General features: G+C 41.7%; 3 protein-coding genes and 1 pseudogene across 10 annotated transcripts in view; 1 reads left to right on the forward strand and 3 right to left on the reverse strand.

Annotated features, from left to right (window-relative positions):
• LOC105568411 (probable serine/threonine-protein kinase DDB_G0267686) overlaps positions 1-2,554 on the reverse strand; it is a 7,063-nt gene extending 4,509 nt beyond the window's left edge. For both annotated transcript variants that reach the window (XM_012024072.1, XM_012024071.1), the window contains exon 1: positions 1,567-2,554. In XM_012024072.1, the coding sequence (XP_011879462.1) occupies positions 1,567-1,653 (87 nt within the window). In that variant the 5' untranslated portion in view covers positions 1,654-2,554. The remainder of the gene's footprint in view (positions 1-1,566) is intronic.
• Positions 1-12,952, forward strand: part of LOC105568409 (Kv channel-interacting protein 2-like) — an 18,752-nt gene extending 5,800 nt beyond the window's left edge. For 2 of the 5 annotated variants that reach the window (XM_012024066.1, XM_012024067.1), the window contains 4 exons: positions 9,463-9,690; positions 10,086-10,156; positions 10,300-10,518; positions 10,839-12,952. In XM_012024066.1, coding sequence (XP_011879456.1) covers positions 9,463-9,690; positions 10,086-10,156; positions 10,300-10,518; positions 10,839-10,949 — 629 coding nt within the window. In that variant the 3' untranslated portion in view covers positions 10,950-12,952. Of the gene's footprint in view, positions 1-6,289; positions 6,976-9,462; positions 9,691-10,085; positions 10,157-10,299; positions 10,519-10,838 lie in introns of those variants that run through there. The other 3 variants (XM_012024069.1, XM_012024068.1, XM_012024070.1) reach the window with 3 other exon arrangements.
• Positions 12,953-14,611: 1,659 nt separating this feature from the next.
• On the reverse strand, positions 14,612-19,733 carry LOC105568416 (trypsin 3A1-like). Of its 3 annotated transcripts, XM_012024082.1 has the most exons (7): positions 19,041-19,730; positions 17,216-17,392; positions 16,874-16,993; positions 16,399-16,666; positions 15,762-16,015; positions 15,208-15,566; positions 14,612-15,028 (listed from the first exon to the last, which is right to left on the reverse strand). In XM_012024082.1, exons 1-6 carry the CDS (start codon positions 19,108-19,110, stop codon positions 15,235-15,237), a joined length of 1,221 nt encoding a protein of 406 aa, XP_011879472.1. In that variant the 5' UTR covers positions 19,111-19,730; the 3' UTR covers positions 14,612-15,028; positions 15,208-15,234. The 3 variants fall into 3 exon arrangements, with proteins under 3 accessions (XP_011879472.1, XP_011879470.1, XP_011879471.1); XM_012024080.1 differs by having other exon boundaries at positions 16,874-17,392; positions 19,041-19,733; XM_012024081.1 differs by having other exon boundaries at positions 14,612-14,900; positions 16,874-17,392; positions 19,041-19,732.
• A 766-nt stretch (positions 19,734-20,499) lies between these two features.
• LOC105568495 overlaps positions 20,500-22,535 on the reverse strand; it is a 4,802-nt pseudogene continuing 2,766 nt past the window's right edge.

Below are 22,535 nucleotides of genomic sequence, written 5' to 3' on the forward strand. Positions count from 1 at the left end.
AAATGATGCGCATCATGCGCGAAACGGAACGCACCCAAGGATTCGAAATTAATCCGCATTGATAGAAATGGACATTGGCATAAAGATTTAACTTCGGTCTTGGTGTAACTCACCAGCAATTGGGAAAAGACAAAAACTTAAGGCTTGTTTTCTGTTCCTACACTAGTGAACTAGTGCAATAAATTGGAGTAAGACAAGCATATTTTTTCTCATTCTAGCTTACTGCACTAGTTCGCCAGTGCAGGAACAGAAAACAAACCCAAGATGACGTCAATTTGATGTCACGCTGACCAAAATGTGACGTAAATTTGATCAATATGACATCATCTTGACTTTTTCATTTTCCTTGGCGTCTCTTTCACCAACTTCGGTGATTAAACGACGAAGAAAATTTGCAGAGTGCCGAAGAAGAAAAAAAAATAAGCAAAGGTGATTATCCTTCATCATCTGCCTGATCCAACCGAGGCTGGCGAAAGAGGCCTTCCGCCAGCGAGAAAGTTGGAAATCTGATAAACGAGACTTTGGAAGCGTCTCGAGGTCGCGGGCGGCAGTAAGCGCAGTTCTGGTATTGTAGAAGCGAAAGAATTTCGCACTCAGATCAGCGGTACAAGATTTACAGGAGAATCGCGGCTAATATATTCATACAATATATTCATACACGAGCATTCTGCGACTCGATCGGCGATCAGTTTTTCGGGCCGACGACGGCCCTGCGTTGGGCGCCGCAAATCCGAGGCGTCCGGGCGCGCGCTTCCTCTCCTTCTCATCTTCCGCTCTCGAACGCGAAGGAGCCGACGCCGACTCCCGATTCGCAGTGCCACGCGCAGTTAAGTATCTCGTCGCCATCTCGAAGGGAAAAAGCGAAGAATCGAAATTAGCGATCGTCCACGTCGACTGCGGGAGACTAGCGGACACGCGAAAACGACGGTTGTGCCGTTTCCACGTCTCGCCACGTCTCTCGCCGCTCGGAGCGAAGCGAAGCTCGTCCCGGACCTTGAAGGAGTGGCGGAACGGGGGAGCGAACGCAGGAGATCCGCGAGAAACGGGGACCGGACATCGTTTCGCAGCCGACTGGGCGCGATTCTTGGTTAGGATCCCGCGTACCGGCCTGGAATCGCGAGTCAGGGTTGCACGGGCGAGAGGAATCGGCGACTCGTCCCCTCGCCGCGAAGCGGACGCGAGCGATCGTCCCGCGACGACTCGGGTCGCGAACGCGAGCCCGAGACGGCGTTCGAACGGGCCGGATATCCGTTACCGCGCGGTGACAACGGCGACCTCGAGCCGCCCTGAATCCGAGATTTGGTTAGGGATTCCGCATCGGGGGTCGCGGCGCCGGCTCGCGAGGCCGCCGGCCGATCTCGACGCGCCCGCGAGCTGCCCCCGCGACTCGGGGGGGGACGACCGGCGGTCGCGATCGGGGCGCGATCTTCGACGGGGGATTCGAACGGACGTTGGAACAAATCGTCGCCCGGTGAACGGAAACCGACGACGAGGATCACAGCGGACGGGGACGGGAAACGATCGCCGGCGACGATGACGACGACGACGACTACGACGACAGCTCACCTTGATGTTACCCGGGACGCGGTACCTCAGGGCCAGGGCCTGCAGCTCCTTGTAGGACAGCTGCGCGATGTCGCCGCCGACGTTCATGCTGCTGCTGTCGTATGGCGGAATTTCGTCTGCTTCGTCGCTCGCCCCCGATCCGATTTTCGAATTCGAGCCGATCGACTTTTAGCGCGAAACGCCATAAAGTCGCGTTCTCAGCGGGACGCGCGGCGCGACCAGGATTTCCCAGGACGATCGATGGGTGGCACGGACCACCGGGGTCCACTGTGGGTGGAGAGAGGGGCGCGGCAGGCCGGGGCGAATCGAACGCCGCGGTGCTCATCGATTGGCTGCCCGTCGCGAAGATCGCGGATCGTCGTTGATCGCCGGCCCGGGGGATCCTCCGCCAATCGCGCGCGAACGGAAGGTGCGACGCGCCCAATCCCGGCCGCGGGGGGCGCGATCTCCGATAATCGCCAACTAATGTCCACTTCTGCCAACGTAGATCAATCTTGATCTCGGTTCAATCTCTTCCTTTCCCTCCATTCTGACGCTCGGTGTTTATTCCTATTTCGAATATCTCCTGTACCGAGCGCAGGACCTAAGAATTGGGAGGAGGAGTAAGTATTGTACGTCAGTTAACTGCTAACTGTGGGTTAATCGATCCTTTTCTTTTTAGGTTTTTCCCTCTAAGGGAGCGTCGTCGACCTGCCGGTCACTTGCCGTATTCTGTTCTCCGAGTTTTTCCGCCTTCTTGCTGTCTTCCTCGCGTTCTAGACTCCTTTAGATTATCTACTTAATAGTTTAAGGGCCAATTTCACAAACGTCGGTTAACGAGAGTTCAGTCAACTCCATTTTTCTATTTTGTTATCTAAGAAGAGACTGTTAACGGTAGTTCAGTCAACTCACTTTTTATCGTGTTATCTAAAGCCCGCTGTAGACGATGCTATTTTTCCTGCTGGATTGCTCGCAATCTAACGAATTACTAGGAATCCTGAGTGCTGAATGGTTCAACGATAGTAATTTATTAGATTGCAAGCAATCCAGCGGGAAAAATAGCATCGTCTGCAGCGGGCTTAAGACGAGACAGAATCAATTAACTCTCAGCAGTCAACCAACTATTTGTGAAACTGGCCCTTGAACCGGATTAATCGATTCTCTGTCTCTTAGATATCGCGGATAACAGAAAATGGTGTCGACTGATCTATTGTTAGCAGTTAACCGATCGCTGTTTGTAACTGCTCCTCAAATCGATGCTGAAGTTAGTCTACATCGGCAGAAATAGACGTAACAATAAGAAAACGAGGCCCGGAGATGACGGACCGGCCTTAAGTGACGATCGCCGCGCTCAGATGCGTCCTCTTACGAGTCTGGAAGAGTCGCTCGAATAGGTCGGTTGGAGAAGCGCCATTGCGACTTAGGTATTCATAGTCGGATCTTATATTTAAGACCGTCTTGAATTTATCTAGAGATGCTGTACGGAACATTTCATTGGCTACGGAGTGTCTAAAGATCATCTTGAGACAGTCTTGAATGTAAGATGGTTATTTCGTAAAATCATTTATGCGAGAATTGTTTCAAATTTTTGCAGTTTATTCTTTACAATAACACGTGCAAAATAAGACTAATTAGATTAAAATTGATCGCCCCAAAATTCTAAAAAAAAAAAAGTTAAAGTTTGCTATGTTACACGAAATATTACGTGTAAAACACGTTATAAGTATTACACGTAATATAATTCGTTGTAATAATACACGTGAAATATTATTTACACACATTATTATGTGTTAAAATATTAATATTTGCGTTTGCAGACGCAAATGATGGCACATTTTTTAAGCTTAACGGTGAGTGAGATTTGTATGAGAAACAAATATGTCATAAAGTAAAATAGAGCGAATAACTGGAAAGAAGAGCAAAATTATTGACCGTTCCGTTTCAACGACATAAACAGAACTGAAAATGGGAAGAATTATGTAGTAGACATGAGTGTACTGTAAGAGCTGTGGCAACAGCGTCTCAAGCTATAATCTTTCGAATCTATTTTATATTATGTATTAATCGTAAGGGTATTCTTTAGAACATTATTGCACGAAGATATATCATTGTAATAATTGAGCGCTGGTTCCCGTCTGGAAGAAACTTTTGAGCATTACTGTCGCGAAACAACTTGCCTTAACTTTAAGCTTGGCTTAATTCATTCTTCGTCTCTTTCCAACTGTTACTCAAGCAGGAGACAAACATGAATTAAAGTAAGATTAAAGTTAAGCGACGTTGTTTCTGGCCATGTTCTAAAGAAGACCGGCGCCATACAAATAAGTTAAGGGTCCTCCTATTCTCCAATGGGAGCAGTTGGGAAACAGGATTGACATGTTGCGTCCTCCCTCGCTGTCCGACGTCGTGCTGGCCGTAGTCTTCTTCTTGCAAAGACAGCCATATAAATAAGAAAGAGGAGCTGTCTCACGTCTACGCCCGTAACCGCCGTCTGCCGAGATACACTCGTTAATCGCGACGGGGCGGAGTTCCGTGAGAGATGGACGGTGACAGTCAGATGCGGGAAAAAGCTCAGCTGCACCCGTTTCTACCAACGCAGTTTAACTTTAATCTCGCGGTTCAACTTTATATCTTTGAAGAGATAAAGGACCACGAGCCGTGACAGGGGTGTGTTAGTGTCTAAATATTTTATTCTAAACTTATTGCGAAGAAATATCACCTCGGCCCGAGTGTGAATCTGGACCTCCCTCTCGCTAGGCGGGCGTCTCAGCCAATTCGAATGTCGAGGGGGAGCGAGAGGGAGGTCCAGATTCACACCCGGGCCGAGGTAATATTTCTTCGCAATAAATTTAGAATAAAATATTTAGACCCTAACACCCTGCCACGGCTCGTGGTCCTTTATTCCTTCAAATTTGTGTTTGACACATCTGAGCCATGCCAATTTTATTAATTTTTTACGAATTAGAAAGAGATAAGAAGTAATTTAAACGAGATTAACGTTAATCTGCATTGGTGGAAACGGGCATTAGATCTAATCGCTGACTAATGGCATTGTTGCGTTTTCTCCTTACTCCGTTTCTGTAGTTTAATTAATTTGTGACGTCAAGTGTTAAATGAGACAAACGGCATCTTTCAGGTTTCCAGGGCGTTCGATGTTCCTAATAACATTGCAGAAAACGTTACGAGAAGAGGAGAGAAAATAGAGCAGAAGGGAGGAAGTCCTTAAAATAAGAAATTACAAATCGTATCAATTAAATCGCGGCGAGGCGTATCGGTGAACTGCGTCGCAGGTGGACTGGGATGTTCTTGCCACGTGCAACTTTTGCGTCACGTCGACTCGCGAGTTTGTTTACACGGAGAGAAGTTTGTCGAGGGCTCGTAAAAAATTTACAACGAGACCGAGATCCAGACGTACGTATGCCGTATGACGAAACTTTATGCAAATTCGAGGAAGATGGGAGAAAGGATAAAGGTGTTAACGAGTGGATATCGGGATTAGCTCCGTAATTTGATTTTTTTTTCAACAAAATTAGAAAAATTTAGACGTACGCTTTCTCCGGCGGAAAGAATTGATTCTATCCGACGCGAAGAAGCGTCAAGAATGACGATACACGAAACAGATTCTTTATCTGCTGTTCCATAATTGGGATGTCGCAGCTTTTACGTGCGCCAATTACAACTTTCAGGCGATATCGACGTTTAGCATTCTGATACGTGACGCAAATAAGCGTAAAAACACCGTGAATTAATAACCGCCCGCTATTTTTGCGCAATCCAATGTGGACTGATTCGCTTCACCTCGTCGACTCGCCTTCGTACGGAATCGATATGAGGATAGAAAGCGAGTCACGTGCGTTTAAGCGTTTCCAGCTTGCAGCAAAACACCTGGCCTGTCTTCCTTGAAAAAAGCCTCTGAAACGAGTGTGCATATTAAAAGCCTAAGGGAAACTTTCGTTATTACTCGCATTTGGTACATATACTGTTTCCAGTTGACAACTTATCATTTAGATATGCGTCAGTATAATACTTTGACATTCATGTCATTTGTAGGATCAACGAACGATTACCAGGTTTTTAGTTGAGACAACTAGAGAGTGGCACTTGTCGGCTGCGGTAACGTTTCGATGGATTACTTCAATAATGGAGTTATTATTGGAAGGACATTGTTGATGAGCCGAAATTCAAATGAAGCGACTAGGGGTGAGACGCTGTCAGTCCTGTTTCGTGACATCGTACACTGTTTACCGTTTCTCGAGAGCTTCGGGGCTTCCGAGGCTCTTTTGATAAAGCCTTTTAGAAGATTCAAAACTTCTTTCAGTTTTGAAGCTTTCAACTTTTATTCAGAACTCGGAAATCTTCTCCAACGATCGATTGTGACTAAAGATTTATATTTTTCTCTTTTTTTTTACCTCTCTGAATTCTGTTATTGGTAAAAACTTGTAAAGGAAATTCTGCTTTAATTTTTAGACGAATCGAAAGAGACAAGTTTCTTCAATTAGAAGAAGCAGGAATATATTTAAATTGTTTAGTAATCCGTTTGGTACAATTAATCTTGTGATAAGCATTGGAGTAGAGTCTATTTTAGTGCTTTTTGTTTGGGTATCGATTATATCTATCGGAAAAAACGAGCAAATCCCTCTGAATGATAATTTTTTTTAGGCGTTTGGGGAAGGTTTCTTCGACCTTTCGGTCGAAGGCGTTATTTGAAGTAACGATTCGAAACTTTTCGCCCGAAGTTCTCGTCGAGTCGTCGCTACCACCGACCGTCGAAGATCGTGTCGCACTTGCGCGTTGAAAGCAACGTGTGGCACGTTTTCTCACGGACCCCCCGCGGTGGCTCAGTGTGGCACCATCGGCGTAGTGTAACGTCATCCGCAGCCACCGTACAGCATCGCGAAGGACGGACGGCAACCGCAGCGGAGCGGCCGGAACGGCGTATCCCGTGCGCAGCATCCGCAACTGCGTGGTGGTCCAGCCTTTTGTTGTCTCTCTCTCTCTGTCTCTCTCTATCTGTTCCTCTCATACCGCTCCGTGCGCGTGCGGAGCTGCTCGTTACGGACAGCGTGTCACGGGATGCGTCGCGACGATCAGTGGTGGTGAATCGAATAATCCCGATAATCCCGTCCCGCCGCCGTTATATCAGGGGCAGGCCGAGCAGGAAGTCTGCGCGCTTGCTGGCCGATGAAGGCGCGTAAGAGCCGCGACAAACGTAAGTCCGGAAGGCGAGAGCAACCGTAAAGCGAAAGAAAGAAAGAAAGGCTGCCCCGCGATCGAGCTCTTCCTCCTGCTTCTTCGTCTCGTGTCCGTGCGGCACCGTTCGATATACGTGCCACTGCCGTTGATACTTGGACCAGTCGATCGACTCAGCGGAGAGCGTCGTTGACAAGCGGAGCGACAGCCGGGGGGGTGATAACTGCCGAATGCAGCACCAAGGTGCGGTGATCAGCGACCGGCAATTCTCTCTTCTCTTCTTCTCGCACCTTTCCCACCTCTGTGGATGGCCTAATTATCTGTCCGTCCGTCCGTCCGTCTGTCTGTCTGTCTGCCTTGTCCGTTTGTACGTAGTAATCCCGTGCTCTATGAATGGTAGCTCTTGCGTAGGTCGGACTCCAACCCCCGTGTCGCACCAGGACTGTTAATGTGTCAAAGGTCATGTCTGTGTCGGCTTGGCCCGAGCCTTTCCATGCGTCTTGAGGGGATGATAATTTTGGATGACACTCTTTCTCCGGTCTTTCAGATCTCGCTCATCGATTCTCGGATTCTTTCGGCCTTTGAAATTCACGAAGCCTTCCTTCTCTCTCTCTCTCTCTCTGTCTCATCTCGACCTATTGTGCATCTCTCTTTCTCTCTTTACAGCGATTGCGTACTTCAAGATTCCGTAATTGAAACTCGAATTTTCAGTTCTTCACCCCTTTTCTTACATTCTTTAGAAATTTTATACAATTCTCCGAGTTCTTACAGCTTTTTCAGGATTCTTGGAATCTTAAGTTTTCTAGTCTCTTTGATTAACTGCCTACTCTGGCACAACACTTTTTATAAAAGTGACATTTTCTAATCTAAATCTTAGCTTTTATTCTTTAGTTGTAGTGTCTAGAATTTTTAAGTATTACATTCTGTATCTTTAGAAGCTCTGTTTCAGTTTTTCTCTTAAATTTATAAATTTATAAATTCTTAAATTCTCTCTTGCACTGTAACATTCTTTAATAAAACGGCAAAATTATTTATAATGCTTTGTATAAGACAGATTAGTTTGCGGAAATTAAAAGTTTTTTCATAATTTTTTATATTAAATTTATATATTTATATATAAATTTGCGCTGTACACGCGTAATGCTACTTGATTAACTTCTTTATAAATACAAAGTCTGGGCTTCGAAGAATTTATCTCGAAGTTCCCTGCGCATTTCTTCGCGAATTTTCACGTAACATTTACAAAAGGAAGGGGTGGTCAGGAAGTAAAGGGTAGGAGCTGCAACGTTACCATGGCAACCCCGGATACCCGGGACCAGAGCTATTAGTCGCAGCATGCGTAGGGGATGAAGGAAACGTCGCAATTCTTTAGAGAGTGATTCTTGACATGTTATCACACGAGTTAATTGTAGAAGACACAAATTTGCAATGAAAATTTCCACGTGCATCCCTGATTCTTGCTTAAATCCGATCGCTCAGATTGTTAAATTGCCCCGTTTTTCCTCTCCAAATTTCTAAACTCTTAAATATTTAGATTCTAAAATCTTGCAGCCCTTACTCTGCAAACACTTTAATGTCTAGACTTTTCAATCCCTGCATATTTAGATTTCTTTAGATTATTTTGCTCTTTTAGATCTATATCTTTCCCCTGTATCATATCGTAGAGAGTTCGTAGTTCTCTTTTAGGATTATATTGAGCTCTTTCTAGTAGCGAATCTCTATCGTTGTTTGATTAGCTAATAACATAGCATTAAATTTCGATAGTTGATCGACTAGTTAATAAACTGCATTGATGAAAGTACTAAAAATCGTAGGTAAACTTGCATCTATCTTATAGATAGTCTATTTCTCTTTACAGGAAAATTGTCGAATCATTTCCTGCTTTTGTAAAATATCTCTTCTCATCGGAGCGATACGGGAGCCACGCACATACAATTCTATTTATCATAAGAAGCACCTCTGATCAAGTCTTTTAGGAACAAAATCACCCAGCACTGTAGAGAATCCATATCAATGGACTCCTTTCACTCTCAGAATATAAAGAATGTATTCCCGCAATGTCTTCTACGAACTCTTTCGTTCTTCCTTAGATCTCTTGAATGATTCACACTATGGAAACAGTCGCTCATTAAAAATAATGACAAATTAATGATGTTAAAAACTAATTGATATTTTAATAAACAACCAATAAAAATTAAAGGAAACATTAGATATGAAACTGTTGCAATAATAACAGTATCTTTTTCAAATTTGGATTTTATCTCTTGTTTCACCGCGCAAACGTTTAGAAATTCGTAATTATGGAAAAAAAATGAGCGACTTCGGTGTAGTGCGAACCACCTCCACGATCTCTCTTCACCCCTGTTGTCTCTCGCCTCTCACGACTTCTCCGCTTGCAAGTCTCTGCGCACTGTGTAGGTCCCTTCTAGAGTAGAGTACATCCCTTCTCTCTCTCTCTCTCTCAGGGATGCTACAATCACGATGATTCCCTCAAAAGTAGAAAAAAAGTAAAGCAAAAAAAGAACCTTATCTCTCTCAAGTAAAGAAAGAAAAAAAAACATTAATGGAGACCTCCCTTCTCGACGATCGCGGGCGACGGGAGTGTGCCGAGGTCCTTCGAGCGAAGGATTGTCGCTCCCCCGCGCTCGACGACGAGAGGAAGGAGGCGCGAGAGGGAGCATCTCGAAGGCGCGACGCAGTCTTAGGAGTGAAGGGCTTGCGAACTTGCAGAAGGAGAGCTTGAAGGACTCGGGGGCGTTTTAGGGAGCTCCGGGGGCGCCGCGCTCGCCCTCGGCGGCCGACACAAGCCGGAGGAGCTCGCCACCCTCGCGGCCACCACCAGATTCTCCCGGAAGGAGATTCAACTCATCTACCGGGGCTTCAAGCAGGAGTGCCCAACCGGTTTGGTCGACGAAGATGCTTTTAAGAAGATCTTCTCGCAATTCTTTCCGCAGGGAGGTAATAAAGCGATGATGATGAGAATGATAATGAAGATGATGATAATTTCGTACGCTCTGTTGTACCATGAATACAAGCGTCCTTCTTTCTATCATTGTAGATTTGGAATAAAATAGACTTCCGTTCTTATTTTGGTAAAAACGATATTTTTTAATAATATTCTATCATCTTCCTAAGATTTCGTAACGTTCATATGAGATTCTTTTGTCACTTTCTGACTTAGCATTAATGGAATTGAAATGAGATGATAAGCATCAATTTATATGATTTTTTTAATACGGATAAGCATCTTTTTTCAGATCCATATCTTTTTCATTAGGCAAATGAGTCTGTTGTGTAATACGAGAAATTCGTAGAATTTTTATCATTGCCATTCTGATCATCACGTGTTGTAGACGCAAGTCAGTACGCTCATTATGTGTTCAACACCATGAAGAGGAAACCGTCCGGCAAGATAAGCTTCGAGGTGAGCGACGTGTTTACGCTTTAAAAGAAATGCGCAATTGTTCCCGCGGTATTTCAAGCTCTGCTCCAAATTTGTAAAATAGACGATTCTATTCAAATTCTCCAGAAGAGCCCACAGTTTCAGACTTAAATGTTATTTAATAGGAGTTTCTCACCATACTGTCGAAAGTGTCGAGAGGTTCGGTCGAGGAGAAGCTGCAATGGGTATTTGGCCTGTACGATCTGGATGGCGATGGTCTGATAAGCAAAGAGGAAATGCTGGACGTCGTCGGCTCCATTTACGAGATGCTGGGTCGTTACACGCAACCGCAAATCCTTGAGCCACATGCGGCCGCCCGCGAGCACGTCGATCGCATCTTTCACGTCAGTACTAATGCGACAACCTTAATTGGCTGAAACAAAAGTCTCTAAAAACATACCCAAAGATAATAACGAGATAAAGTTTAAAAACGTTATTAAACGTTTATAAACTACATATGTATAATTATATAGTTTGGTTAAAGTTTAAAAATTATAATTGACAGAAGCATTCTGCGATCCTCCAAGACCTAGTTACTAATTTTACAATCCCACTAATTAATCTAAAAACCTTGAATTATGTAGTTCATCAGAGTTTTTAATTATACCGCGCACATTGAATTATTAAATATTGGTTAAAACTAATGTCTCGTGTATATTTTTAGTTGATGGACGCGAATAAGGACGGCGTGGTGACCATCGAAGAGCTGGTACAGTGGTGTTCCAAGGACGAGCAATTGCTGCGAAGTCTCGATACTCTGGACACCGTATTATGAAATCTTAGCGTTCGTCGGAGATTTCAGATTATCAACTACGCTTTGAGCAATGACTATAAAATATCGTGTAAAATATCTTTCCATCGATCTACCTGCCTCTCTTTATGTAGATAAGGAAGATACACAAATTTTCAATAATTTAATGATTGTACATATAAGAGAAAACGTTAAAGTTGATTGAAAACATTTAAAAATATATAAGAAAGACAGGAAAAATCGAATTAATGTTGCAATTCTAAGCAAAATCTTAAGACTCATAAGAACTAACTTATGAGTAGTCTGCGATTTTATGCGTACCGTATATCATACAGTCACTCGCAGAATATACGGTAGAATTGCAGATATTACACGTCAGTTACTTTTTATGAGTCTTTTATTAATCTCTCGAAAACTAGTTGCGAGTCTTACGATTTTACTTAGAACTGCAGCATAAATCTGTTTGCGAATCGCGAGTTTGCGATTCAAGCAAGGTGCAATAATTCAATATTTACGGGAACAGAAAATCAAATGCGACCAACCGGAGTGTCATTGCTCGAGACGTATCTTTAAGAAAAGAACGAACCCTGGAGAACCCTTTCGCACGTGTCTTTGTAAATATGTATGTACCTCGTTTACACCTACCCAGTCTTTCAAGTACAACACTTCCGATACTTCATTCAACGGATTGAGAATCTGAGAGAATCGACGATTTTAGCCCCCTTCTAAGTTTCTTGAAATTCCACAGTTTTGAGAATTTTTGAAACGTTGAAGTTATAAAATATCTCAAATTGTTATATTATACAAAATTATTAAATCACTCATTAATTATGTCAAAGTAAGTAGATCATCAGTCCGTTCAGATGCTCGAGCCCTTGCCAGAAATAGATGAGTTAAAAGTAATCGATAAACGAATTTGATCTGCAAAGGCAGAAAGGGTATTCGGAATTTAATTAAAATCGATAATCGATTTTAATTCGAATGTTCTTACGACTTCACAAAAAAAACGTGCGTCTCTCTTCTTAAAAATGTTTCCGTTGGCTCGTATATTTTTAGAAGATCGCTATGATATTCGCTTAGTGTTTGCGAAATGTTTAAACCTTCGGGATCTTAAATACGTATTAATCGATTGATCCTTCGAAGGCGCAAGTCTGCCCTAGTTCTTTAAGATTTCCAAATTTGATCTTTCAATCTTAATGTACTATCGTGAATGCCAAATTTGGACTTTTAAGTCATCGATTACAAAGCAGTACTCTTCTCAGGCCAGATGAGGGGCAACCAACATTGCCCTGTGTTGTTACTTGGCCTTTACCTCTTGTGATTATCCTGTACCTTATTATTATATAACATTAATGATATTAATATACAACATATAATTATTATCGAAGTTAAGGTAACTCGTTGTCTGCCATACGTGCCGTCAAAACTAATATATCTCTCTCTCATATTTTTTCGAATCTCTTAATATCATTATATATTTTTCGCTTTAAAATTTTCCTTCAAGAATTCAATTTCATTGCAGTCTCGGGTCTCACGTGATCTTAATTATTCGCGAATTTTTTAAATGTTTTGAACACTGCGGTCTCACGAAATTCTTAATTATTTAAACATTCATCAATCCTATCAATCATAAGTATTTCACGCATGACTTCTAAAGACAGGTATCCTTTTATGGTTCTATTTCGATCTTCATGGCAGATAAAGTGTCGATACCACTTATTACACTTGTTCTCAAATTGTTGAGGTTTAATATTTAACCCTTCTTACAGAAACGAAACTATATATATACATATATAACATATGTAATATATATGTATATATAAAATCGACTGTTGAAAACATTCCATGAATTTATTCTCGCTCGCAAATACAAGTGCGAGTTTCTCGGCGTTGTAAACGCAAAATGCGCCTTTTGCGTGTTTAACAAGATTAGCGTGTAGCGTGTATATACGTGTATGCACTTTTGTTAAAACGCATGTACACTCGTGCATACCTGTGAGAAAATAAATCTACCTTTGTACCACGAATCGTTACGTCTATTAAATTCTTCGAATATAATATGAAAAATCTCAGAATATACATATCTGTGCTTTCAAGAGTTTAATAGAAGTTCAATTCGTTCTCTCTTAGATTTCCATTAAACTGGTGACTATATTAAGCTCCTAAAGTTTACATTTTTCTATGTATAAAAAAATTAAGATACAAGCACTTACGTGCACGTTTGTGTTTTATATTTTTAAGAGGCTTGATTTTATATTTTCTCATATATGTTAGAGATTCTCAAATAAACGGGTCCGCACCAGGGCTGCTTTCGCGAGAAAATCGAAATGATTCAGATTAAAACGACCTTGTGCTATGATTGGTCAAATCTGAAATTTTATAGCGTCACACTGAAATTTTATTCAACGAAATTCCAGATTTGACCAGTCATAGCACAAGGTCATTTTAATCTGGATCAATTTGATTTTCTCGCGAAAGCGGCCCAGTCCGCACGCGTTCGCCGATGTTGCCGACAACTTTTGAGTTTGAAAGTGCCGCTCGTAAAAGATGGCGGCAATGTCCGCGCGTTCTCCTCTAACTTCCGACGCTTCCGACGCAAATCGCGCGAATGGCCGCGTTCAGCAGACACAACTGTTGAGTGAGCGATCAGTATGATTGGTTAATACTTTTAGATCCAGCCAATCACGTTAAGAAATCATTGAGCGCTCACTCAACAGTTGTGTCTGCTGAACGCGGCCATTGTCACGCATTTATGAGAATCGCACGTGCGAATAAACATATAAATGGTTGCTCCCGACATCGCGTATACCTCGTGCATTTTCCCCTCGATGACATTTCCACCCCCAAGGGGCTCGACTCTTGAATTCACTCGAAAGAGAGAAACCTGTGCGAAAATTCTGCTCTCACAGAAACGTTGCAAGTCGACTGGCTATTCGCGTGGTTTCCTTGGATCACTTGAGTAAAGAGGAGCTGGCAGAGTAAGTCCCAGTCTACAATAGAGATTTAAGCCCTAAGCCTTAAGAAATTGACTAATCACAGTCGCGCATTCTTCTCATACTTGACCGTGATTGGCCAATTTCTTAAAGCTTAGGGCTTAAATCATCTATTGTAGACTGGGACTAAGCAAGACAGGCGGCAGAAACTGAGGCCAAAGAATGGCGACAAAGACTAATAATTTTCGCGGGTTTGATCTGTATTGCCACATTCGCGGCCCTCGGTGCCCTAGCCTGGTGGCACGCGGGTCTTATCACCCGGGGAGAGACGAGCATCGAGGCGCACATCAACAGCGCTGAATCGAAGAAGTATCAAGCTCAGAATAAGTTTTATCAGAATCCGTACGACTTTGGGCCGAGGGAGAACTGGAGATTGTTCTTAGGAACAAAAAATAGGTATTGGAAGATTTAGCAAAAGAAATCTGAAACATTAAATACTCTAGTGATTTCCAGTTAAAATACAGTAATGTGAATCATTAATGATGGGCTAAACGAGAGAAATAATGATAAAACATATCACTGTCGTAGAATTTTCGGACAAAAAGTTAACTTAAAAAATTAAATTTTGCAAAGTTAATTAAACTTTACTACATTATTTAAACACTGATTATGCTAAACATCTCGCCTTTGAGATGTTGAGATGACTAATTTCGAATTTGAGAGAAATTGGAAATTAATAATAGCTATTGCAAATTTTGGTTAGCGTATAAGTATTTATTGGCACTTTGTCAAATATGTTATTTTTGCATTATTCTTATCGTCAAAAACTTCGTCTAATTATTCTTATAATCTAAATCTTTGTTGTTGCAGGAACTGGTGGCATATCTTGCTCCCATCGATCCATGGCCCTTACGGCGACGGGCTTACGTGGCGAACTGTTCACGACAGCAAGATCTCTTGATTTTTGAAGCTTAAGTCTGTCAGTCCCACAGTCTATAATCCATATCTCCTCGCAATTTCTCTATTCTTACGTTCCAATATTCTAGTCAGAACCACAGAATGTTCGACTGTATTACTATATGTATAGTTAATTGAAGTGGCATATGTACAATTAACCATTTGCAATTGTCTAATTTTTCAGGAAGCAATAATTTGAGCGAGTAAACTTTTCTGAAATTACAGAATTGTTCTTACATGGTCAAATGAATATCACGTAAGTTGAGTAGAGAAAAATTTGTACATGCCATAGTCTTAGTCTTTAATTAATTTGACTGACTAGTTACTTGATAACTATTTGTGTAAGACTTGATTTTAGCCAAGTACAATTTAATAAAGGATGTTTTTGGTACCTTTCGCAAAAGTCGAATAAACTACGATTATTGTCCTCGCGGCCAAACAATACTTTCGATCCATGTAATGTAATGGGACACTTTGGTATAAACGGCGGGGATGGTGGTCAACCCACAGGGCTGACCAAAGCTGACAATACCGACCACTTGGAAGAAACACTTGTCAGGATGGATTATTTGCAGAGGACCACCGGAATCTCCTTGGCAAGAGTCTTTTTTACCACTAGGATCACCGGCACAGATCATACTTGGTTTGATACCCTCTGGAATTTCTAAGGAACTATTGTACTTTCTCGTGCACTCCAAATTGTCTACTATATTCAATTCAGCTGTTAGCAGTACATCGCTAATATTTCCAACTGAAAGCATAATTTAATTTAAATCGGTACTTTTACAAAAATCTTTAACTCCTATAAAGAATTTTACATCTACTGGGAATCACTTGGTACAAGTTCTTGATCTAGAGTTTTACATTCATTTAGCTCTATAATTCTTCAAATTCCATGATTCCGTAGCTTTCAAGTTTTCACGCCAAAAATAATTGGATTATCTACCGTATTCGGTACGGCCCCAGCCGCTAACCCAGGCTTTTTCAGGTACGGGATCGTATACCTGATAAAGACAGGCGGGTCGTATAGATTTGTAAGCGAACGTGACTTTATCTGTAAGTTGCACCAGAGCTATATCCGCATACATTTTGGGTGGATCGTACTGCGGATGTCTTATCGTATTTTTAATGGCCGTTATGATGGCATTCTTATCCGTCACATTATGGAAGCCTATTTTTGCGTGAGTTGGAAATCCGTCCCTGCAAAAATATACATTATAAAGGACTAACTTTGTCAAGAAACCCTTAAATAATTGTAATTTTAATATTATAGATATTTTAAATCCACAGTTTCTAATATATTTGAATTAAAAGATCAGCAGATTTCTGAAGATGTAGAACATGTCCATATTGAAGAAATACTACGGAATTCGTTTTGAGAATCTTCGAATTTCGAAAGTTTATCCTTGCCATAAAACAACCGGCAGATAGAAAACTAAAATGACGATTTTTTCGTGTTATTATATTATACGTCACTTCAAGACAAAGATTTAAAACATTGTCTCGTCTAGTCTTGAGTACAAGATAGCCATTCTATTCAGGCCCTAAATAGTTTAAAACGAAAAAAAATGACAAAAGTATACTCTGGTCCAAAAGTACAATGCGCAGCGGAAAGAACCCAGGTATGCGATATCAGCGTGCCGCCACACATCACGATGAACTTGGAACTAGGTCTACCTAAGGCGACCATGTGAGGGAACTCGCTGACCAAGGCCTCGGTACCACCGACCACCAAATGATTCGCTTTGTCACAAACATTATTCAATCTGAGCGTGGGTGACAATTGACCGGAAGATACCAGATACGATATCAAGGTCGTGCCCGCTAATTCTCCCGCATATTCAGCGCACTCTGAAATTTATTTTGTAGATATTATAGTGGCTGATATTGAATATATAAAGAAAAAAGCGCCATTTACGAGACTGAATATCTTGCCTGTTACTTGTAAACACGTATATTCGTTAAAAATCTAAAAGTTTAAATTATACTTGCAGATTTTTATATCTTAAATTTTTTAATTCTACAAGTTCTTGAACTATACAATCACATTTTACTTACTAAATTCTGATATTGATTTCTCTGCATTCCTCGGGTAAGATATCAGATCCGCCAATGATGGACGTGTGTCTGCAGAGAGAATGGAGCTACTTGGAGAGTAGCCTGGAGGGTGACCTCCTCCTTGAGGAGGAGAATGCGTACGAGACATTGTAATGTCATTATAAACTGGTGCTGGTGTAAATACTGATATAATATTGTCTTGTGGAAAATAGAAATCTTGGTGCAGTGGTACGTAAGATTTTTGTGTAACAGGCCTTGGTGGAGGTTGTACATCAAGCTTTGGGGTGGTTCCAGGAGGGTTCAAGAAGGGATTTTTGGGATTATTAGGAAAGAAATAATTACCATTAGAATGCGCTGCATTGGGAGGAGCCTGTGATGGAGCATGTGATGGAGAACTATGTGACAAGAGGTTTCCAAGTTTGTTGTTGTTTTGAGCACTGGTAGAAGTTACGAATTGGAGAAAAGGATTCTGGCTGATGTTCGGACTGAGTTCAACTAAATACTTCTCCGAAGAGCCATCTAAAATATATACAAGACAAAAGTTATCCAAAGGTAAAGATATACGATATTTTTATAAATTGTTCACGCCTACCGAAGGTTCCGGGCTACCTAAATAATTTTTAAATAGTTTGAAATATAGGATTGAAATTTATAGGGATACAATGGGATCACAAAGTATTATTTAGCTACAAAACAAACGCATTGATGACTGCTGCCACTGCCAGCAGAGAACGTTAGCCACAAACGCGACAATGCCACATCGCGACAGTGGTGGTGGGGATGGTTCCCGTGCCGCATACAAGCTACGTGCCGTATGTGTGTGCGCACGCATGCAGCACATAGCATGTATGCGGCACAGGAGCCATCCCCACTCCTATCCCCACCACTGCTGTCGCGATGTGGCAAACATTCTCTGCTGGCATCAGTGTATCACGCGGGCACGCGCGCATGTGTGTACGTGTGTGTGTGTGTGTGTGTGTGTGTGTGTGTATGTGCGTCACGCAATATAAGAACCCCACGATTCGTAACTTCCGCCGTATTTAATGACTCAAAATCCTCTCTGTTGTGCGTGTGTGTGTGTGTGTGTGTGTGTGTGTGTGTGTGTACCCGCGCGCGTGTGCGTGCGCGCGCGAGCGAGCGTGTGCGTGTCCGGTCACTAAGAAAAGACTGGGATGGGAACACTGGTGTAAGTGAAGAAATAAAAACGCTAATTATTTTATGAAATGTTCAAATTGATGTCTAGAAACGCTAGCGGTCTTGCCTTGGTTGGCCGGACACGCGCGCGCGCGCACACACACACACACACACACACACACACACACAAAACAGAGAGGATTTGGAGTCATTAAATACGGTGGAAGTTACGAATCGCGAGTTTCTTATATTGTGTGACACACACATACACGCACACACACACACACTCACACGCGCGGGCGCACGCCCCCCCTCGCCACATACTCACACACTCTCAAGACACGCGTGTCCGCGTGAAACCTTAGCTTTCTTCTGTTGTCGCCGTGGGCTCTCGCTATCGCAAAATCTCAATAAAAGTGTTCAAATGATCATAACTCAGCGAGAAAAAAAATCGTAGAGACCTCGGCGACCTCGCGTTGTTTTCGTCTCTGAAAGCCCTTTCGAACGAGCCCTCACTCAACCCCACGTACATGCCAGTTAAGATTTCTTGACTCCCCTTCCCCCCGGCTTGCGGGTGTGTGGTGGTGGGTGTTTTTGTGATTAAGCAATAGACTTTGTGATCTCATTGTATCCCTAAAAATTTTCCATCTTATATTTCAAACCATTCAAAAATTATTTAGATGGCCCGGAACTTTCGGTCGGCACTGTATACAATATCTATTTGTATTTCCTTTATATGTTAATGTACAACATTAAAATTTAAGTGTGTAAATATAAAAATTTTTGGATGAACAAACTTTAGAAGAATGCAAACAACAGAATCGGAGAACTTAAAACTCTTCATAACAACGTTACACTATTCTCAGAATACTCATTCTTTATATGCATTCTTCAATGTAGATAGATTTAATAACAACGTCCGCAACAATAACGCGATAATGATGTCTAACAACGCAAAATAATTCACGGAATCGCATTGGCGACGAATACACAACACAATACTGGGAACGATTTCTTCTTGAATTTTTCCTACCAGTGAACCGGACGGGGACCACATCAAGCGTCAGAAAAATTACAACAACCGGAACGAAACCAAAATTCATCACTGACGAGAGATATGAGAGCCACAAGGATATCGAGTATTCGATGTCCAGCTATTTAACGACGGAGATGAACTGTCCGCGAGATTGTCGGCGACTGTGGAATCTGCGTGCGTCTCTCTTTCTCTTTCTCTCTTTCCTGTCTCTCCCTTCTAAGTTTACAGAGAAGAGCATGGAAGAAGTAAAACGATAGGTAAAACAGGTAGAAAGAGAAAAAGAGGAGAGAGCGCGTAGAAGGCCAGGGTGGGGAACGGTCCAACTGAGGTCATGACCTCATCGAAGATATCAATATGTAATTTCCAGTAGAAAGTTTAATCGCAATTGAAAACAAGTCGTTACCGCAGAAAGAATTAAATCAGAACATCTCGACAGACATTTTGCATGTCTGTTAAACTTGCAACAAACATGATTTAGATTGTTTAACATAATAGTAACTTTGCAAGTGCATAAAGTATAATTACCCATACAGCACAAACTTCCAAGGGACGTCCTCAGAACATCTTTAGGACGTCCTTAGGACGTAGAATGTCCTAAGGACGTCCTAGAGATGTTCTGAGGGCGTCCCTTGGAAGTTTGTGCTGTATGGGTAAAAACGCAATATATATATTTTGACTATGGGTATTTCAATATTCATCCATAAGGTATATACAGTTATATTTAAATTTTTAATTATGCACGTTGATTATGTTAATAATGTAGATATTAAAAAGAAGACTTCTTAGTAACAAAATCAATGAAAGATTTAACATTGATTCTTAATGTTGTAACGATACTAATCGCTAATTATAAATTTTAAGTATTCATAACGACTGGATGTATTTTGAAAACACGAAGTCTGCCCTTGCTCCGTAACATTCTTGAGATAAAGAAAATAGTAACGAAGGAAACGAAAGATGTATGGATCGACATTCGCCCAAGGATAAATGTCAAGTGAACGCTGTTTCGCTTCAATCAACGTTTGATTGGTCAATTGGGAATCTCCAATTCTGACGCACTTGGCCGAGGCTGAGAAACCAGTTAGCGTATTCCGCAAAACTTGATGAGATAAGGAGATAATGAAAAAAAAAACAGGAAAAAATCAATGCGGTAACTCCCCAGACAGCACACATATCTAAAAGACATCATAAAGACATCTTTAAGACGTCTTTTAGACTAGACGTCTTTTAGACATGGTGTGCTGTCTGGGTCAACAATATGCAGATATAAGAAATAATATATTTGTGGAATAAAAAATGAAAGTGTAACAGCGTTGTGCAAAGAGATAAAAATAGAGGTAGAAATAAAAGTTATTAAATAAATTTGGGAAATCAGACGTCTGTCAGTTGTCAGTTGATATTTAATAAATTAAACAATTTAATATATATATAATAAATTATAACATAGAGCATATACACACGCACACAAAATAGTACGAAAATCTTATCATTAAATGACTTTGTAATAAACAGAAATTAAATGTCTTATGGCGCAAACAATTAAAAAGTTTTATTCCGCTAGTATATTTACATATCTACATAGCGATATATTTATTTAATATTCGCATGATGTTTTAAAAATACTTCGGCTTGATGGAGTCCTGTTTCGTAAGCTCCGTGCGTCGTCGAGTAGAATTCGTCATGCGTAGCTTCGCCGGCAAACAGTATGATTGGTAAATTCTGTCATATTTGCAAATATTTATAAATTGGATGGTAAAGTTTGATTCGTTTCTTTTAATATCTAATTTTGCATTATTTGATTACATAGCACCAAAAGCTTTGAAAATCCATCGCATAAATTATCTTTTGAGTCTATAAAATCTCGTTTAAGATTTAAAAAATAGAGGAAAGTCCTCTGTTATGAGGTAAGTTTCGAATATGAGACAGCAGGTTTTCAAAATCCAAATTCAATCACAAATCTTTTTTTACAACAATTATACAATCTAAGAATGAATTTTTTCACAGACAGATTTCGCTCTAAGGGCAAGAAATTCATAGTGGAATCGACAGACGATGCTTATTAATTCAACAGAATCCCCCGCTCTCATATTAGGAGTCTATCTCATAACAGGGGACTTGCCTTCACTGAGCAAACTTTGTACGATAATTTCACCTTTTTCCTCTTCGTATCAGTCTGCAACATTGTCGCCCAGACTGGCTCGGCCAATGTTCTAGGAGAGACGTCATCCTCCTCGCAGCTCTTTGTGATGTGACTATAACCGCCTCTCACGTAACTATTCCCGTTCCACTTGGTTCGAACGCATTTTCTCACTGGCGGGATATCGCGACACCGCAAATAATGTGTCAACAAGTTCATACAATCTTGAGCAATCGCCTCCTCCGACAAATCCTCAATGATACACGCTCCTCGCCCACCGACCCACACTGTAAGAGTGGCTGGGTGAATCGGCAAAACGTCAAATCCAGTAAGGTCCTTGGTCCATTCCGGCAAGGAGTGCAGTGATCGGTGTCCTTGGGCAAGAGCAACTGGAAACCGTTTACACCTTTCTGCCACCAAGGTTCGCCAAAGTCCAGAAAAATCTTATTGATGGTTCCGAAACCTAGATTCTCAATAGCGACGCTCAGACGACTCGGTAACAGCGGCTGGAACATCTTCCTGTGGTTCTCTTTTAAATACCCGAGCGAGCAAGTGACTATTACCGCATCAGCGAGGATTTGCGTCCCTTCGAAAGTCTTTACAATGATTGGAGAATCGTTTGGAGAATCAACGGAGTCCTGCCAAAAAATGGTCTCCACAGGAGTGGCTAAACGCACTTTTCGCTCATCCAGACTGTCAACGAGAAGATTCGTCAAGGAACCGTACCCGGACTTGAAGAGCAAATGTTCCGGTCCGCCAACGTACTGTGAGAATTATTGTTGTTTTTTATGCAGTGCTTATTTCTGAAATAGCAATGTAAAATTTGAGCTTACCTTAAACTTTCCCCAAAGGACCGCCGATAAATCGTCCAACGAGTGGCAGCAGTTATCTACCAGGAGGAACCGTACATTCCAATCGAAAATTTCCTGCTTCATCCTTTTCTCCACCGGCGAATCGTCTCTTTCGCGTAAATAATCCTCAAATCTACTTTTCATGATAGAACCGATATTCTCATGCTTTTTCAAAGGCCTTTGAGATTCACAAATATCATCCGAGACAGTTCGTACGAGATCGTCGATTTCGCGAACCAAGCTCTCGCTCATTATCGTTCCGTCGTCCCGCAAGAAAATCCCTTCGCCATCCGTACCTTGAATGTTCGATAGTAAATCATTGCTGAGACAATACTGAGCAAGCCTGCTCTTGTCACCGTGCAAAAATTGCGCTCCGTAATCTATCCAGCCATTGTCCCATGGAACGGAATGAATTCTTCCTCCAACCACGTCTTGGGCTGTAACATAGGACAAATCGGAAAATGTTTTTCTTTTTTTTTATTAAGATTTATTTTTCTATCTCAT

Source organism: Vollenhovia emeryi, unplaced genomic scaffold (genome assembly GCF_000949405.1).
Source record: "Vollenhovia emeryi isolate VEMERY1.0 unplaced genomic scaffold, V.emery_V1.0 DF939129.1, whole genome shotgun sequence".
Taxonomy (NCBI): domain Eukaryota; kingdom Metazoa; phylum Arthropoda; class Insecta; order Hymenoptera; family Formicidae; genus Vollenhovia; species Vollenhovia emeryi.

What these genes read in the sequence shown, in the direction of transcription:
- LOC105568416 (XM_012024080.1), bottom strand. Translation starts at nt 19,110, where the DNA reads ATGAATTTTGGTTTCGTTCCGGTTGTTGTAATTTTTCTGACGCTTGAT. An exon ending in GGTCCCCGTCCGGTTCACTG is followed by an intron (nt 17,393 to 19,040) that starts GTAGGAAAAATT and finishes TATATATTTTAG; the next exon opens with ATGGCTCTTCGGAGAAGTAT. An exon ending in CTGGGGCCGTACCGAATACG is followed by an intron (nt 15,567 to 15,761) that starts GTAGATAATCCA and finishes TTATGCTTTCAG; the next exon opens with TTGGAAATATTAGCGATGTA.